Genomic DNA, 21,135 nt, shown 5'->3' with positions numbered 1-21,135 from the left:
GTTTTGTTAATTTTTCTGCAATCTCACTTCTTTCACAGCCCATGTGAATATGACGAATCATCAAAGAAAGCATTTCCCTTTTTAGTTCATATTAACATTTTTCTTTGCCTTCTCTTTTATTATCCATATTTATTACAAAGTATGTGATTAAATTATCATTATCTTTGATCAATACGTTACATAAGAGAAAAAAAAACCCAGCCAATTCTTCCATACATGGAATGTAATTACATGTAAATGTACGACTATTTGAAGTCTGAAGGGCCCTGCTCTCAATGTAGCTCAAGTTTTGATCGATCATGAAATAGTCCGGGCATTTCAAACCTCAAAAGTATAAAACTAGAGACTATATTTAAGGGTGCACACAATAATCATTTGATATACTTAAATAAACGTTCTCACTTAATGAACTGAACACTGATTGATAATGCGTTTAAAGGCGGTTTCAAAATGTTCAAGGAATGCGTACACATGCCGATTGATTGAAACTGGTTTGATCGTAATTCGGATAATAAGTAGCTGATCGTAAGTCGGTTAAATCTGTGACTGGTCATAATTAGGTTTAATCAGTAGCTGACGTAATTCGGTTTAATCAGTAACTGATCGTAATTCGGTTTAATCAATAGCTGATCGCAATTTGGTCTAACCAGTAGCTGATTGCAATTCGGTTTAATCAGTAGCTGATCGTAATTCGGTTTAATCAGTAGCTGATCGTAATTCGGTTTAATCAGTAGCTGATTGCTATTCGGTTTAATCAGTAGCTGATCGTAATTCGGTTTAATCAGTAGCTGATTGCAATTCAGTTTAATCCCAAGGTGATCTCAATTCGGTTAAATCCCAAGGTGATCTCAATTCGGTTTACTTAGCAGTTGATTGCAATTACGTTAAATTAGGTTTAATCAGTACCTGATTGCAATTCGGTTTATCCAGTAGCTGATCGTAATTCGGTTTAATCAGTAGCTGATTGCAGATCGTAATTCGGTTTAATTAGTAGCTGATCGTAATTCGGTTTAATCAGTAGCTGATTGCTATTCGGTTTAATCAGTAGCTGATCGTAAAATGGTTTAATTAGTAGCTGATTGCAATTAGGTTTAATCAGTAGCCGATTGCTATTCGGTTTAACCAGTAGCTGATCGTAATTCGGTTTAATCAGTAGCTGATCGTAATTCGGTTTAATCAGTAGCTGATTGCAATTTGGTTTCATCAGTAGCTGATTGCAATTCAGTTTAATCCCAAGGTGATCTCAATTCGGTTTAATCCCAAGGTGATCGCAATTCAGTTTAAATAGTAGCTGATTGCAATTAGGTTTAATGAGGTTTAATCAGTACCTGATTGCAATTCGGTTTATCCAGTAGCGATTGTAATTCGGTTTTATCAGTAGCTGATCGCAGATCATAATTCGGTTTAATTAGTAGCTGATCGTAATTCGGTTTAATCAGTAGATGATCGCACTTCGGTTTAACCAGTAGCTGATCGTAATTCGGTTTAATCAGTAGCTGATCGTAATTCGGTTTAATCAGTAGCTGATTGCAATTTGGTTTCATCAGTAGCTGATTGCAATTCGGTTTAATCCCAAGCTGATCGCAATTCAGTTTAAATAGTAGCTGATTGCAATTAGGTTTAATGAAGTTTAATCAGTACCTGAATGCAATTTGGTTTATCTAGTAGCGATTGTAATTCGGTTTTATCAGTAGCTGATCGCAGATCGTAATTCGGTTTAATTAGTAGCTGATCGTAATTCGATTTAATCAGTAGCTGATCGCACTTCGGTTTAATCAGTAGCTGATCGTAATTAGGTTTAATCAGTAGCTGATTGCAATTCGGATTAATCAGTAGCTGATTGTAATTCGGTTTAATCAGTAGTTGATCGTAATTCGGTTTAATCAGTAGCTGATCGTAATTCGGTTTAATCAGTAGCTGATTGCAATTCAGTTTAATCCCAAGGTGATCTCAATTCGGTTTAATCCCAAGGTGATCGCAATTCAGTTTAAATAGTAGCTGATTGCAATTAGGTTTAATGAGGTTTAATCAGTACCTGATTGCAATTCGGTTTATTCAGTAGCGATTGTAATTCGGTTTTATCAGTAGCTGATCGCAGATCATAATTCGGTTTAATTAGTAGCTGATCGTAATTCGGTTTAATCAGTAGCTGATCGCACTTCGGTTTAATCAGTAGCTGATCGTAATTAGGTTTAATCAGTAGCTGATTGCAATTCGGTTTAATCAGTAGCTGATCGTAATTCGGTTTATTCAGTAGTTGATCGTAATTCGGTTCATTAAGTAGCTGATCGTAATTCGGTTAACCATGATCAGTAGTTGATCGCAATTCGGTTTAATCAGAAGCTGATCATTTTTCGGTTTAATTAGTAGCTGACTGCATTTAGGTTTAATCAGTAGCTGATTGCAATTCGATTAAATCAGTACCTGATTGCAATTCGGTTTATTCAGTAGCTGATCGTAATTCGATTTATTCAGTAGATGATCGCAATTTGGTCTAATCAGTAGCTGATTGTAATTTGGTTTAAACAAACAGTAATGTATTATTAGTAGATTATAATATCATCCATATAACATGTCATTTGACATACATATGATATACTAGTAGATGTTGCAATCACTCGTAGCTTGTAAATTAGTAATTTTTAACCATGATACCTACATGTATGAAACAAAAAAAAGTATTTTTCTTGTTAATATAAGACCATGATTTAGAAACGGGGGGGGGGGGGGGGTAATGATGCTGTAAATATAGATTTTTCCTCTCTTGAGAACTCAATTTGTGACTTAAAACGCAATATTGTTGATTTTTTAAAACATATTTTTGTCAACGAAAACGTAATGAATTAAGGTATTCTCGAAGAAAGTGCGTTTGAACACTTCAAACGAGCGACTGTTTGTTACTTTGCTATAATATAAATGATAAGGAATCAATCTTGAATCACGACAGCTCGCGTTCGAAAATTCAAATGCGTGGTCTGTTGCTATTTCTGGACAAATATAAAGACCAGAAAGTCAATCTCCTACGCAGGAGACCTATAATTAGAGGAACCATGTATCATTATTGTCCCTGGTAACCACTTTGAACTAGTTTTGTGAGAGCTTTGAAAGATCACAGATTCCGTGATGAAACTCGTTTCTATTTCTAACGGTTAAATAATGCATAAATAGATGTAAAGATGTTTCTTAGTTTGCGACGCAAACAAGGAATAATCAAAGACGGGTCCTTACAATATCTACACGGACTTCGTTTTGGTATCATAGCTTCATCAGGTTAATTTAATTATTGTTTATCATACCGCAAGACAAGTACATGTACTTTTAAATAAACAATATTTATTTTTGTAAAAAGGTTTCATACACGTTACACATCTCTGAGAATATACAAAAATATTGAAATTGTTCAAAATAAAAAGATACTGAGTATACATGTAAAGAGAGAGAGAGAGAGAGAGAGAGAGAGAGAGAGAGAGAGAGAGAGAGAGAGAGAGAGAGAGAGAGAGAGAGAGAGAGAGAGAGAGAGAGAGAGAGAATTATAGATAAAAAGCACAGACAGAATTCGGATGAAAAAATCGGGAGGATATTTCCTCTGCTCTGTAGTACTGTGCGTTTTTTCCTCACCGCTTGCCTGTAAAGTGTGATTCAGGACTTGGTATCTGCGCTATGGCTACAGACATGCGGTATGCTTTGGCAGGCGTGACAAGAAGGGCGTGCACATCTGCTATACATAAAACTTTCCCATTACCCCACAAAATACGAGCACTCACAGGCGCGCTCAGTAGGACTGTAATACGTTTTGTTGGCCAAGGTCTAAGCTGTTTATTGTGGAGTTTTTGTTTTCTCACATCTTTTCCAAAAAGTGTATACCAATATCTAATTCAGCTTGATTAACTCTTGATATCAATGATACAGACTCTATTATTCATTCAATTTGAAAAAATTTTGCATATTGATTTAAACTTTTAACATCATTTTACCGTTAAACCCTTATTTCGTATTTTAAAAGTTAAATAATATAATTATATTTTTTCTAAATCCCAATTCGATCCACGCATCATCATGCATTGTGTTATTTGTTCATTCATTTAAAAAATCAACCGCGTTAATCCGTAAATTGAATTTAACCATTGGCTCGGTCAATTTGCTGTGCATGCACTGACATCATTTTTCGAGATAATCGTGATTAAATAATAATACGGACTGTTCCGATCGATCGAAAATTCTCCTTCTATAGAAGAAATTCCACATTAATTGGCGCGGAGTTTATTGCCTTTCATAACCCCTCGGGAGTGTACACACAGAGCTGTTCTATATATACAGCTGCAGCAACTTGACTTTCGGAATGAATTGACGGAATCTGTGTTTTTGCCAATAGATATACAGTAGGGCTTACAACAAGAGCTCCCTCAACTTCTCGTGCCTAATGTAATGTTTATTGTGCCTACATGTAGCATCAGGGATGTAAACTATCAGCTACAGTGATTTCGAAAAAAAGGTACCCACATTATGGTTTGGACCTAAGGATTTAAGCTTAGGAAAATTGTTCGTTGACTTATGCGTTTTTGTATGATAAATCCACCATGGGGAAGAAAAACAGCAAATTAAAACAGGAGGAGGTGGAGGACCTAAAGAAACGAACCTACTGTGAGTATATCACAATTATCTATTATCTAAAGAGAGCGTATATCACACACATATATCTGCTTTACGTATTGCCCTCGTCCATCACTGATCAATGGAGATGAATTTCCTGCATAAAACAACAGCGTGTGTGACTGGGATTCCCTTGTAATAGAAAATCAAATGCATCTCTGCTCCTGTTGGTGCTAGAATATCGATCTGACAGCATTTATTAGATATCTGTTGATACTGGATTTTCCCTCGTTTTGACCTGAGTTTGTTTGCTTCTAAGTTTACTTCGCGTGTAATTCTACTGACTTTAATTCCCATATAATCTCACATATCAATATACATATATGTACAATCTGTAATTTGCACTGTAGGTAACATGTAAAAACAAAACATGTGTTTTGTGTACAGCTACCTGCTGCATATTTCATTAAACATTCTGTCTTTAAAAGTTGTTACACGGCCTCGCAGAAATTAATTAAAAGATATCAATCGGCATAACCCCCTGGGTAAATAATTGAGAGAGCAGCGACTGACCCATGGCGTAAGATTGCGTGACGTTACGTGACGTTGTATCCTGGCTACCGTGGTCAAGAACCCACCTTGAACTCGGCGGAATATTGCGCTTCTTAGACTGCTAGCACAGCGCAGGATGCTATTGCTGGTCAGGTAACAGATGATGAATGTAGAGCATGCAAACTGATGGAATGCGCGTGCAGGCATGTAGTTAATTCGTCAAAGTTTGTCGTCTGCCAAACCAATAATGCCGACCTCTTTGGAGCCACGTATGGCGATTACCATCAGTGCATTCCCTAGCGGAGCAAGATCTGATCTATTTTGAACTGTTTAATTGAATTAAACCGGTTTTCTCAGCACAGACAAAACAATATGCATCTTTTATTTCGCCGAGTCATCACTTAAAGAAAGTACAAAATATCAGGGGGTGATTGATGGAAAACGGCATGTTAAACAGTCCACATAGATCTCTACATTCTACTCTTGCAGTTCTGTTCTTTGCAATCATTGATTGGAATATGTCTGTCTGTCTGTCTCTGTGTTAGTCTGTCTTTAAATATTTTTTAAGTAGTCAACAACAAGGCCATTGCTATTTTCTTGAAAATTCTAAACTGCACTGACAAACGTAATTAACGATATTTTTACTTTTGACAATACTTTGAATAACAATGTTCCCCATTTTAACATTTACAATACATAATACTTTTATCAAATGTTCGTTAACCAACGTATTCTACGAAACACTGATTACCCACTCCCCTTATTTATTAGAAGTGATCTTTTGGCATTGTATATCTTATATTTTCCTCTATTTATTCCAAGATTTAAAGTCGAGAAAAGAATTGACAAGCAAATTATTTCAATAAACAAAATTCAACAACACGGAAGCCGCGTGTTGAAAACTGTGTTTTGAAAACAAAACAGAAACAAATGAAATCCATTACGCCGCATTTCACATGAGAATTGTTCTAATGAATACTAGTAGTATAACTCAATTAGTCTAGCAGTTTCATAATACGTCGTTGTAAAGGTTTTCCCTCTCTCTTACACATGACCGCATTATATCTGCAAGAATGTAACCTTCACAATCGATCACTAAATTACCCCATTGTAACCAGCAACGGTCAGACAGAATAACAACGTTTCCGTAATTCTTTTTTGTGCACGACTTAGGACTCCAAACCAATCTACCAAATTAAAATGGAGGGAAAACTAATCTGTAACAGCAAAGAAGTCGCTGACACTTGATCCTAACCTCCAAGCAGTTAAGCAATTACCAAACTTCATAATTTGCTTCGTGATTACGTCATCGTTTTCGTGACGCACAAGGCGTCTAGCAAGCTTCCGTTTGCATCCTTATCCAAAACAAAAACAAACAAAAAAATACTATAGGAATCATTTATCAGCACTGGAAAATCGTCGAAGTCATGCAAAGTGTGCATTATAAAGGCCAAACATATCGACGCACTGGAAACCTGCAATTGTGCAACGTCATTGTATAATTTATACATGTAGATGTACATGGCATGCAGATGTATAGCAATTTCATGAATTTTACATCTTTCTAAGCCACTCTTTAAATTAATTGAATTAAAATCTATCAATGACCTTTAAAACATCACTCGTCATGAAATGTTGTTTTAGATTAAGCTTTTGACTAATATTTTGTGATGCACGCACGCACGTGTTTTCCCTTAACAACACAATCCCCCGGCTTACTGCAGCTTCGGGGTAATGGATTGGGGTCGCGTGCATCCATATCTCTCTCTCTCTCTCTCTCTCTCTCTCTCTCTCTCTCTCTCCAAAGATCAAGTAATGGTAATGGGGGCATAATTAATTTCTCTTGTCTCTCTCCTCCTGTCTCTTTTTGCGAAAACTTAAATATTTGCATGGCTTTAACTTTTGCAATGTAGCAGGTAAACTCTTCATGTTTGGTACGTCTGTTTCACATTCAATGAACAAATGACAAAAAGAATCTATTCCAATTGGTGGATATCATTGGGTAATATGTCCCGTGTATGAATAACAGACCAATTTACTAATAGGAAAAGTAAACATGCAGGCGTTATTAGATATAATTATTTTCGAGATAGATCGATGTGATTTTGGATACATTGATAAAATGGATTGAACGGACTAACGACAGTCTATTCTTTATAACTTATTTGCCACAGATACTGTTAAAGCAGTATTTTAAAGTACTTTTACTTTTTTACATGGAAATTTTAAAAAGCTCGAATGAAAGATATGAATTGAAACGCTAAAGTACTTTCTTTTATGATTCATTTTAATCTTCTGTAACCTGTATGTTTGTTAGTACATGAAAACGTTCGGTCATAGCTAATGTTTCTGTAAAAAACAAATTTTAACGTTTTACTCTTAGTAACAGGGTACTCTTCCTAAATAGACGTCGACGAAAGCGTCATAAAACGCTCTATTACACAATCAACGGCTTCTAGTCTTGGACAGGTGATGGTTTCTCCAATATATACGGTATACTTCATTTACCGCGCACCAAAACTGCATAGATGACATCTCCCTTTTGCTGCAATACTGATAGATGGACGCAACCATAAACTACAGTCATATCATCCGATTACTTATATTAGGGTGTATACTTCCAGGCAAATAATGGGAACATCTTCGACATTATTAAGGTCTTCCGTTTCCAACGGAAGACCTTATAGTGATTGTAATGTTTCTTATTAAGGTCTTCCGTTTCCAACGGAAGACCTTATAGTGATTGTAATGTTTCTTTTTATTATTATTTTTATTTTTTTCCCCTTTTTGTCTTGTGAATTTCTCAGAGATGTCTAGATGAATTTTTATAAAATTTTAAGGAATGACTGAAAATATAAACATCTAGCGGTTTTTAGTAAAAGATTTTCTAAATTCACTTCCGTTCGTCCGTTTCCTGTCCCGTGACAAAAAGCTTGTCACCTCGAGATCTCAAACACAGTAAAGACTTGAACATCCAAACTTTGTGGGGTGATAGACCTATAGCTGTAGATGTGTTTAAACACTTTTGTTTTGTTCGTCGTAACTTCCGGTCGTCACCGGAAGCACTTCAAAAATAATTATTTTTAGGCATTAATTTTTTTGTCCATAGAATAACTATATAAGTATAAATCTATACATAGGATATCTCTGCGATGTAATATCAACAAAAATATTCTACTTCCGGTGAGATATCTCAATTATCTCAGGTAGCTTTTATAAAACACATTTTGTACCCGCGATATCTCAGAAACTATAAGCGATCAAGGCACGAAACATTCACGTATGATAGACATTTGATTGAAGATGTGTTTAACCAGTTTCATTTTGTCTTCCGTCACTTCCGGTCCACACCGGAAGAGTTTAAACAAATCGAGCTGTTTGTCAGTTTATCTTTTCTCCTTTGATAGTTTTAGTTATTTCGATAAATATTAATGTAAGATAGGCAAGTAAACAAGAAATTATAAATTTAATTTTCAATGAGCACTTCCGTTTGTCCGTTTCCTGTCCCGAGACAAAAATTCTTATTTTGACGAGATCTAAAACACGGTAACGACTTGAACAACCAAACTTTGTAGGATTATAGACCTGTGTATGGACACGTGTTAACACTATTTTTTTTTTAATCCGGCGTAACTTCCGGTCGTCACAGGAAGCTCTTCAAAAATTATGCTTTTACGCATTTAATATATTCTCGGAGAATTGATATATAAGTATAAATGCTTACAAATTGCATCTTTCCGATGTTAACTAAACATAAAAATTCTACTTCCGGTGAGATATCTCAAATATCTCATGTACCCTTTTTAAATCAAATGTTTGAACCGCGAGATCTCAGAAACTGTAAGTGATCAAGACACGAAACTTACAGGGATGATAGACATTTGATAGAAGATGTGTTTAACCGTTATTATTTTGTTGACCGTCACTTCCGGTCCACACAGCAAGAGTTCAAACAAATCAAGTTTTTTAAAAGTTTAACCAGATTTCTCAGAGATGGCTGGATGGATTTTCTTGAAATTTTCAGGACTAATAAGGAACGATAATATATCCGGGTGTTTTTTTCTTTTTCTCAAAATTCACTTCCTGTCGTCCGTTTCCTCTCCCGCGATAAATAGCTATGGACAATGAGATCTCAGAAACGATAATGACTTGAACCTCCAAACTTTGAGGGATGATAGACCTATAGTTGTAGATGTGTTTAAACTATTTTGTTTTGTTCGTCGTACCTTCCGGTCGTCACCGGAAGCACTTCAAAAATTATGTTTTTACGCATTTTATTTCTTTAACACAAAATTGAAATATAAGTATAAGCGCTTTCATATGTCATCTATCCGATGATATATAAACAAAAAAATTACTTCCGGTGAGATATTTAAAATATCTCAGATACTCTTTTTAAAACAAATATTATAACAGCGAGATCTCAGAAACTGTAAGTGACCAAGACACAAAACTTACATGGCTGATAGACATTTGATAGAACATGTGTTTAACCGCTCATAGTTTGTTAACTGTCACTTCCGGTTCTTACCGGAAGGGTTCAAACAAATCATGTTTTTAACAAGTTTAACTGACTTTCCTGGGTGTTTCATCTAGCCTGACAAACAGTGATGTACGCTGAGTAAATGTATGAAAAATACCAGCTTTTGTTTTTATTAATCACTTCCGATTGTCCGTTTCCGGTCCCGAGACAAAAAATATTGTTTCAAAGAAATCTTAGATTTGGCAGAGACGTGAACAACCAAACTTTGAGGAAAGATTAACTTATGATTGTACAAATGGTTAACATTTTTGTTTAGTTCGGCGTTACTTCCGGTCGTCACAGAGAGTACTTCCGAAATTGATTTCTTTTTCATTCTCGTTGTTTTACATGTAAGTAACATCCGTATATATCATTCACAATAATTATCATATCCACTTTTTTCTCTGTTAGAGAAGCAATGTCTTACAGTTAAATTGATACATGTATATCAAAACGGAAGACCTTTTTGTTGCTTTTGCAACAAGAGTCTAGTTATTATTATTATTTTTTTTTTCCTTTTTTTTGTCCACAAGATTTCTCAGAGATGGCTGAATAGATTTTAATGAAATTTTGTGGAATGAAAGTGCATGACAATATCTCGAGGCGTTTTTTTCTTTTTGTCAAAAATCATTTCCGGTCGTCCGTTTCCTGTCCCGCGTTGAAAAAGCTTGTATCAACGAGATCTCAGAAACGGTAAAGACTTGAACATCAAAACATTGTGGGATGATAGACCTATAGCTGTAGATGTGTTTAAACTATTTTGTTTTGTTCGTCGTAACTTCCGGTCGTCACCGGAAGTACTTCAAAACTAACTATTTTTTCGCATAAAATTCATTTTCGATAAAATAAATATATAAGTATAATTCTATGCATAGGTTATCTATGCGATGTTAACTCAACAAAAAATTTCGACTTCCGGTGAGATATCTCAAATATCTCAGGTAGCTTTTTTGAAACACATTTTGTACAAACGAGATCTCAGAAACTATAAGTGATCAAAGCACAAAACTTTCATGGATGATAGACATTTGATTGAAGATGTGTTTAACCGGTTTCGTTTTGTCTTCCGTCACTTCCGGTCCTCACAGGAAGAGTTCAAACAAATCGAGCTCTTTATCAGTTTAACTTATTTCCATTGATATTTGTAGTGTGCTGGATGAGAAATGAAGTACAAAGGGCAAGTTTACAAGATATATTAAATACAATTTAGATTGAGCACTTCCGTTTGTCCGTTTCCTGTCCCGCGTTGGAAAAGCTTGTATCAACGAGATCTCAGAAACAGTAAAGACTTGAACATCCAAACTTTGTGGGATGATAGACCTATAGCTGTAGATGTGTTCACACTATTTTGTTTTGTTCGTCGTAACTTCCGGTCGTCACCGGAAGCACTTCAAAAATAACTACTTTTTCGCATAAAATTCTTTTTCCATAAAATAAATATATAAGTATAAATCTATGCATAGATTGTCTATGCAATGTTAACTCAACAAAAAATTTCGACTTCCGGTGAGATATCTCAAATATCTCAGGTAGCTTTTTTGAAACACATTTTGTACAAACGAGATCTCAGAAACTATAAGCGATCAAAGCACAAAACTTTCATGGATGATAGACATTTGATTGAAGATGTGTTTAACCGGTTTCGTTTTGTCTTCCGTCACTTCCGGTCCACACAGGAAGAGTTCAAACAAATCGAGCTGTTTATCAGTTTAACTTTTTTCCTTTGATATTTGTAGTGAAATTGATGAACAATTAAGTAGAAAGGGCAAGTACAAAAAAATATTAAATACAATTTAGATTGAGCACTTCCGTTTGTCCGTTTCCTGTCCCGAGACAAAAAACCTTGATTCCTGGAGATCTCAAAAACGGTAAGGACTTGAACAATCAAACTTTGTGGGATGATAGACCTATGTATGTACATGTGTTTACACTTTTTTGTTTTGTTCGGCGTAGCCTCCGGTCGTCACCGGAAGCACTTCAAAAATTTGATTTATTCATTTTACATAAAATGAAAATATCAGTATACAATCTTACATATGTCATCTATATAATTTTAAATTGGCAAATAAATTTTACTTCCGGTGATATCTCAAATATCTCTATGTAGCTTTTCTTTTTACAAATTTGATGTCCGCAATATTTTCGTCATTGTAAGTGATTGAGACACGAATCTTTCATAGATTGTTTGATAGAATTTTGATTGGGGATGTGTTTAACGGGTTTAATTTTGTCAACTGTCACTTCCGGTTCTTACCGGAAGGGTTCAAACAAATCATGTTTTTAACAAGTTTAGCTGACTTTTTTGGAATTTCATCTAGCCTGATAAACAGTGATGTACATTAAGCAAATGTACGAGAAATACCAGCTTTTTATTTTATTAATCACTTTCGTTCCGCCGTTTCGGTCCCGAGACAAAAAATATTGTTTCAAAGAGATCTTAGATTTGGCAGAGACGTGAACAACCAAACTTTGAGGCAAGATTGACTTATGATTGTACAAATGGTTAACATTTTTGTTTAGATCGGCGTTACTTCTGGTCGTCACAGAAAGTACTTAAAAAATTTGATTTCTTTTTCATTCTCGTTGTTTTACATGTAAGTAACGTCTAGATATATCATTCACAATAATTATCATATCAACTTTTTTTGCATGTAAGAGAAGCAATGTCACAGTTAAATTGATACATGTATATCAAAACGGAAGACCTTTTTGTTGCTTTTGCAACAAGTGTCTAGTCTTGGGATATTATATTTCATTACATCTTGGGGAATTATACATACTTATATATGATAACCAACCATCTGACCAAAGATTCACAAATGAAATTAATTGAACATAATCTTACTTTTATTTGTGGATCCTATCTGTCCTAGAAATCTATTTAATGATGGAATATTATCCTTTTAAGCATTGGATGAACGTATATGTACCAACAAAGCTAAAAAGACTTAATCCCACCAGCTAGAACCATTCTAAGCTCGGTCGTTCAGTGGGATGTATCGACATATGTACTTGTATCTCTTATATTTTGCTCATCAAAACAGGATGTCAAATATTGAGTCACTTCTTTCTAGTTTGCTAAGAAACGCTAATCAATATTCATAAACTGTCGAAGTCTGAAAGTTTTTTTTCTCAAATATCTGCTATTTATTGTGTGAAATCATTTAAAGTATACAGCAATAGATGAAGTTGTACAAGTGTCATTGCGTTTAATGTATTCATACCTATTAACCAATGACTGAGTAGTTACCAATGAGTAGACGCCGCATTCATCAAATCGGACTTTGTCAAGTACTATACCCAAAGTCCAGGCACTTGTTAAAATGGTTCTTCTTTCAATTTTCAAATAACATGAGTATGATATATCGTACTCCCAAACTGAAATATTGATACAATTCAAACAAATACAAATTTATCAAACGTGTAAATACATTGACATTGTACAAAACTCAATATAAAAAATTATATCCGTACGGGACCCTCAACTTCAAAACTGACCCGCCGTGACCCCCATACTACCGTATTGGCTCTGTTTTCTGTAGATCACATACTATTCTCTACCACTGGCTAAGTTTTCATTTTAGCTTTACTAAGTTGAAGCGTCAAGCTAGTAGTGAGTAGAATTTTCACATTTTCTTTTCTTCTCCAGAACCACGTGTTAATTTATATTAAATTTTACATAAGCATTCTTAGGTTAAGGGCGTTCTAAAATTTACAAATAGATTTAAAGGACAATGCAATTTAAAGGGGAGATAATTAAAAAATAAAAGCGATAGTGCTAAGTAATTTAAAACCTTCTTCTCCAGAGCCAAATAGCATGTACATGTAGTATCAGCTCAATAACATACTAGTATTACTTCAGATATATGTTAAATTCAAGCTTGTTTAAACCACGACCCAACTAATCATTAAATTAAAAAAGAAAATGCTACATAATTGCTGTATTAGAAACGCGATATTTTAATTGGATGGAACTTTTTTCAAATTAGTTAATTACTTCGGGTTAGAGTAAAAGATGGTTGCTTAGATGAGTGATATGGCCGATTGGCCCCTTTTTCATATATTAATTACATAGGGTATGCTGCAATGAAGTGAGCTTCGCCACGTTAGTACTCTTCTTTGCCACATTGCAGGAAAAACCTATACCCTCACAGTCCGCATGAATCATCAACGATCGCATTGTATTATTTATATTTACATCTTTCTTGTAATAAATAATTTAATTATTAATAATCATCATCATCAGATTACTCGTGCAGTCCATGATTTTCTTAGAATGTGGAAGGTTTCGACCAATATGATAAACGGACGTGTAGATATCAGTCCTGTCAGTTTTTACAGCGCTGTGAATTACAATCGGTTTGCTTAAGAAAATTAATACATAGGAGAATACACAGTAAATGATAATGTAGAGGATTGAAGGCAGGTTGTCTGGCCAAAAATATGATACTTTGGGCCTGTAGGAATCCTTTTCTATTTCAAATATTAACTCAATTAAACAAGAAGTTCAAATGATGATAAATAGCACATAGTTTATTATTAACAAAATTAAATGGGCTGAAACGTGCACCAATCATGATCAAAAATCACAAACCTAAACCTCCTAAAAAGATATTATGTAACCTATAAAACACGTTGTCGCGAGATACAATGTAGGTGCAAGCTATTATTTAAATATACAATATACATTTTTATTGATACACCATGTTTATAATTTTATATTTACTGTTCTATATTTGTTTTTATATCATTTCTTACAGTTACGGAAAAAGAAATTCAAAATTGGTAAGTTTTTCAAAGTTGCAAAGTTTTTATTTGCAAATCTAGTAAAATACTATCAATGCTAGCTGTCAAAACGGTCAAACCTTTGACAAATTAGACTTATCTAGCTATTTTAATGAACAAAGTGGATTTGTATTTGTACTACATTGTATATACTATGTTGAAGTGATATGTGTACGAGCATTATTCAGTCACCATAAGCTTCGTTGATTACAAATGAAGACAATAGCAAGAACAGTGTTCCAGTAGCCTGCCAACACATACGAAACTATTCAAAAACTTTTCGGATCATTAGACTATCTGGGGTATTAAATATATGAAATAACGTTTAGATAATCATTTTCATTAATATGTCATCTTTAAAATCACTAAAACCCGTCTGACTCTTGTTTCGTTATTAATTACCTCTTTTTCTTACGTCATAGATAACACATATTGTTCCTTTTGACAATACATTGTACAAGTAATCTAAATATTTGTTACAGGTACAAAGGCTTCATGAAGGATTGTCCAGATGGGAAACTAACATTAGAGGTAAGTATAGTTATAGATTAAGGTTAACGCCAAATCATCAAAGTCAGACAGAAGGAAGGCTGTTCACTGCCTAAACACACAGGCGATAAAACGCTCTCAACGAATGTTATCGCCGATAACACAACACTAGCAACATTCGGTTTTAATCATGTATAGAAACATTGTATTTTCTATTAATCTACCAGAAAACTGCAGAGTAAAAGCAACATATCATGGGTTTCTGTATGAATTGCAGATCTATGGAGGATATATATAATATTTACATGTACGTATGCAGTTCGTGTAAAAAAGATCATAAATTTATAAAATATGTATAATTAACAGATTTATGAAGTTTTCTATACATTTTGTGAATCAAATAAAATACCGAAAACTAGTTTTCATAATATCCAGTCGATCCAAACTTCCGAAAACTTATTGATACAAGACACCATACTCGGTCTTGACTTATTTGCATTGCTGACCATATTGTCACCAATTTGGATAGATCAACAGCGATCAGCTACCGTAAAATATTGAGATTTATGTCCAACCAAAATGACGAAACAAAAACTTTGAAACATCATTTTACAGACAAGATACTAGTACCATCAATCAAATCAAAATGGACTGTCTACTCACAGTAATGTGTAAAACGTATTAAATAGCAGGCTAGAGTGTGACAGAGAGACGGACCGGGTAACAACCCTATTCCCGAACCTTTTAGAATCATATCTGAAATTTTTGATTTCCTTTGCCAGCAAATGGACGTTGCTGATTTGTTTGAATAAATATGTAAGAAATTATACTAACTTTTCAAAATCTTTTTATCTTTTGTCATTTGTAATATTTTTTTTCATGTGGTTACATTGTATTTATACAAGGAAATGATATTTTTAACTGAAAAAATTGTTTTAAATGAGACTTTTCGTCCTTACACCATGTTCATGCATAATATTATATATTGCAAGTGTTGATATCAACAACCTAATTTGTTTATTTACCAATTACCTCGCTACATAAAATTAAAGCTAAATGCTTTAGGAAGGAGCCCTGGACACGTATATAATAAGCGGTACTGATGTTATTATACTTGATTCCTGCACCACCATGAAATTAATTCTGTCCAAACGTCCCAATCGTATTTTAAAGTTTTGGATCTAAGGCATATTTAGCGTTTTTGAATTATACTCGAGTGAAATTTCTATAAGCTTTGGAAATCCCACGAGAGTATTGTTCCATGATTACTAGTTAAACTCCGGCGAAATCGGACCGGAGTGACAGTTGATAGGCGAATCCCCGTTAAACCAATTTTATAGCAATCTTCATAACAGCACACGTATATTGCAAATATGTCATAAGCAATTGATCTCCTTATCACGGCCCGCCAGCTTCTCCTGTCTGGGAGAGCCACGTGTGCTATGTCAGTTTCACTGCTGGTATATCTCGGCATAAACTTTGGATGTCTGACAGACACAGGAAGATAGAACGGACAAAAGTATTAATTCTGCTCAAAGAATGACAATTACTGCTCATACAGTCTTTGTATTTTTAGTTAAAGCTATTAGTTTAACTTGGGTATAAATGTTTATTTAACCCCATTTTTGCTGCTTTTGTTTTTGTTTGTAAGGAGACTAAGATATCACCCGGTGAAAATGTGTTCACCTTTCAACAAGTATGAGCGATAAAAATTCCTTCTCTTTTAAAAGAGAACATTTTTTTTCTCAAGAGACGGAATTTCAGTCTTTTGATCATCATCTTCTACACAAACAATTTTCACAGAGAACAAAGTATGGAAACACGAGCAATGTCCATGAGTACTGTTACTTTGTTTTAACATCATTTCAAAAGAACTAAGATTCAAAGAAAAAGCTTTGTTTGTATGTCCTCAATTACACATCTCTCTGGTGATTTTTGGAACAATTGTTTAACATATGGTCGAATATATTCTCTATGAAGAAATAATACTTTACAAAATAGCCAAAATTAAGAAGTAATTAAAGAAGCAATCTTTGTATCTCAGTTAGTTGTTAGGTGATAATATCATAAGTTTATACAATTTCATTTTTTCCAACAGGTTCAGGTCATTAAGTAATATTAATTCTTTAGAAAGTCAGTAGCCTGTATTCAAAGAAAATTTGTAAACACTGAAACATTTTGATGACGAAATTTATTTATAGATGTTCTTTTTCAGGGATTCACCAAGATATACAAGCAGTTCTTTCCCTTTGGAGATCCCAGTAAATTTGCATCCTTTGTGTTCAATGTATTCGATGAGAATAGAGATGGATATATAGAGTTCCATGAATTTTTAACGGCCTTATCTGTAACGTCTAGAGGAAGTGTGCAGGAGAAACTAAAATGTAAGTATAACCGCCGGTAAAAGTCTCAAACATGCTCATAAAAATCTGCGAAGACCATCTAGACTGTCTGTTATCTAACCCCGAAAATATCTTGGAACAATCAAATTAATGATCCATTGATCTAGTGTTTAGTCATTGGTGACAATCTATGACGTACGTATACATTGTATCAAAGTCATAATCATATTAAACTGAATATCTTGTATTTGAGCAAACCCTGCCATGGTAAGATGACATTTCCCAATTTAACCTTTGTTTGGCTTTATCCGTACAGACCCAACCCCGCATACTTCAGATGTACATGTTCAGTCGATAGACACGTGTATTATACATGAACCCATGCATAAAACTGATGAGTACGTGACCGGTTATATATATAAGGAATAAGGAATCATTCTTGGAGGATTATGATGTGATCATTTTGGTCAGGGCGTGATCAAATCCAAACAAGCCCGAAGGACTTATTGATAGATTTGAAATGTTTATGAAATGTATTGGACTATACGTTACAAATTTGACTCGTAGTGTAATCACAAAGAAAGAAAATACAGTATAAAGCTATGAACACCACTGGATACATGGTGGTACTTGACAAGTCTATACTTTGGCTTCTTAATACACTCGCAAGTTTATTTGGTCCGCGTTCATATATGTATATTTATGGCTGCTGATGAATCGGTAAGTTGTAATTGATCATTGGCATTTGCCGCAAAATAAAACAGATCATAATTGTCGACTTTGGTTACATCCCAATGAAATTGCCATTCGCTGTTTTCTGACGGTTTGTCTGACGTATGATGAGACAGCGGTGGCTCTTCATTACCGTTGATTACCATCACGTCGGCTGCTCCGGTACTTCCCCGTCTCCCACCACAAACTCTGCATTATGACCGTTTGTCAGATTTCTCGCTTCTGGGCAGTTATATTTGACACTTTGTCCGACATCATGTCTTGGGTGCTGGTGATGTGTGGAGAGGCTGTTGAAAATGCTGTTATTTTTATTATAAAGTCTACGGCGCTCACTCTGCCTCAGCTTTTAGGATATTTGCTGTAGATTTATTGTAACGAATTATTTGTAGTAATGCCATGAGCAATGATTTGCAATAGAATCAAATAAACAGACTTTGGTATCACATACAAATGCCTTTGTCGGTTTTAGCATACGGGAACTTTCAGTGCAATGATTAAATCAAATGTGTATCGAAATTTCTTTTTATAAATAATACTTATTTAGTAAATCAAACCATTGTATAATATGAATTTGGCTCTCAACTTCAGGTGAATATAAATAAATATTCGTGCTTTTCAACCTCCTCCCCCATTTTACATTGTTCATCATACCAAAGCAACGCTTTTGTAGTGTATTGTAAAAAGACAAGGCGCATTTGGTAGATTTTTGCCTGTATTATAGTAATTTCTGAAATACATTTTCATACTAATGTCATACAGTCTTACATGTAGCTTATAGATATGCAAATTGCAAAAACAAATGTTTGCATGGAACTTTGAGGTACGTACACCTTAATATGGACTCACTGTTGCAACAAATCACCCATAACCCGAAAAGAAAATCTGTCGTTTAATATATACCCTGTATCGCTGCAATTAGTTCTATTAAAATATTTTGATGACGTATGTGGTCTTTATATTGTACATTACTCAAACCTTTAAATTTACTATATTCGATGACTTCAAGATTATTTTAGAAAGGGACAATTTACTTTAAAGTAGAACCAGTGCATCATATGAGTTAAATGTAAGATTGTATAACAGAATACCGGTATCCATCTGATAAAAAATGTATTTAATAATTCACCACTAATTTAGTCAAAAAACACATACACAATGCACTCTATAGTTCTTTATAAGGAGGAGCACTTCAATTAAATAGATCATGGATGCATTCAGACTTAAAATTTTGTTTTCCTTAACACAAATTTTATTCTTCTTAATAATATACATAATCAGACATTTTGAAATTGAACTTAAAAAGGAACATAACTATTAGTATTAACTATCTTAGTTAAAACGGTGTAACCCATTGAATAAATCTTGGATCGAAAGATTTAAGTCTGGCAAATGTCCTTATTGCTCTCACAGGGAAAAAGCTGGTGAATGTATTTTGAATGAACATGCATAGTCAGGGGAGGAGGAAAACAAAAACCAGATTGGAAAATTTTGCCAGCAAACCGAATAAACCACCGATTTTTCCGGACACAGACGTTTTAACAGATAATTGGTTGATTCCTACTATGTATAAAAAAGATGGAAACTGACATGATTGTTCTGACATCTACGTCATCACTTTTTTAAAACCGACGGAAACAATGGATCAATCAATTAAAAAGTACACGTGGATTCTGCACGTAGCACTTTCATAATTAAATATCTATTATCTGTGCTAAATAAGACAATAAGGCTCAAGGGAAAAAAATATTTAGTGTATATCAAAAACAGGTATTATGGAGTATTTTACTTGACCGGAGCAAGCAACTGTCTTGTAATACATAACTATAAATGTTTATGGCACTGGGATAAAATAAAGAAAATAATTAACTATTTGATACACGTACATTAATTGAATTAATACAGTCACATCCGTGTTCCTAGCAAATTAAAAACAAAAATAAAAAATTAGGTTACAACTTGTTTGGAACCAGTCAATAATAATTCATGTACATGTATACCTTATAAAGTTTTATAATTATTTGGATTTTCAAATTAAATCTTATAATGCATGAATACCTTTGAAGGTTTTAAAATTAATAAGACTTTCAAATTAAATCTTTTACTGCATTCCATTTATCTCTTATCTTTTTTTTTCCGTAGGGGCTTTCAAATTGTACGATTTAGACAATGACGGTTATATTACCAGGCAAGAACTGCTGGATATCGTGGACGCCATTTACAAGATGGTGGTTAGTATTCTTATTTTTTATTACATGTTAATGCAGTTGGAGTAAGATTGTTTAATATTTTCTCTCCTTTGTAAAAAAATTATTAGAAAATTTGGTATTTTTTAGTTTCTGTTGTTACAGATAGATTGTCGAACGGTTTAGCATTAGCCTATAGTTAAATTATGCGTGTGTTATTTGATGCAGGGAAGCATGGTAAACCTCCCAGAAGAAGAGAATACTCCTGAAAAGAGAGTGAACAAAATCTTTGACATTATGGATAAGGTAAACATTAACTCATAAATTCATTAATGGCGATTGCTTGGTATTATGGTTACTAGATATTTGTACATAACGAATGCTACATATCAATATCATAAGAAAAAGAGGGATAAGTGATGAATGGACGCTAGAGAGTATCCTAGTCGAAGTTATATATCACTTTTTCTGTTTTGTTGATTTTGCGTCAAAATGTGTATCAGGAAAGTATTTTTATGATTTTGTTTTTCTCCTCCAGAATCGTGATGATAAGCTTACCTTTGACGAGTTTTTAGAAGGTTCAAAGAAAGACCCCACCATCATTCAGGCCCTAACACTGTACGACATGGCACAGCCCCAGGGCCAGGGCTGACCCCCGGGGAGGCACCGTCAGACATTCGTGATGCAAGACAACGAATGCAAACCCATTGAGATCATTGTTCTAATTCCCACATCTTTATTCCAAAACCAGAGCAACATGACATTGAAAGTACGAGTATGTGTGCTAGGGGTAACCGGAGTCAATATGAACGCCATTTTATTGTAAACCAAAATCACCTACGACACTGATACTATGTGTATGTGTGAATGGGTACCCTCTATTTATTATCATAATGTGATAAGCAATGCCTACATATGCACGCGTAGACATCCATGTATA

The 21,135-nt window shown here is 34.3% G+C and overlaps 1 protein-coding gene across 1 annotated transcript; it reads left to right on the top strand.

Annotated features, from left to right (window-relative positions):
• The first annotated feature begins 4,301 nt into the window (after positions 1–4,301).
• LOC128192249 (neuronal calcium sensor 1-like) lies at positions 4,302–21,097 on the top strand. The gene is made up of 7 exons (XM_052864806.1): positions 4,302–4,641; positions 14,425–14,449; positions 14,932–14,980; positions 17,154–17,322; positions 20,152–20,240; positions 20,424–20,501; positions 20,734–21,097. Exons 1-7 carry the CDS (start codon positions 4,578–4,580, stop codon positions 20,845–20,847), a joined length of 588 nt encoding a protein of 195 aa, XP_052720766.1. The 5' UTR covers positions 4,302–4,577; the 3' UTR covers positions 20,848–21,097.
• The last annotated feature ends 38 nt before the right edge of the window (positions 21,098–21,135 follow it).

The sequence above is a fragment of the Crassostrea angulata genome, chromosome 7 (genome assembly GCF_025612915.1).
Source record: "Crassostrea angulata isolate pt1a10 chromosome 7, ASM2561291v2, whole genome shotgun sequence".
In the NCBI taxonomy this organism is placed as follows: Eukaryota; Metazoa; Mollusca; class Bivalvia; order Ostreida; family Ostreidae; genus Magallana; species Magallana angulata.
This window is presented reverse-complemented; position numbering and strand designations above follow the sequence as displayed.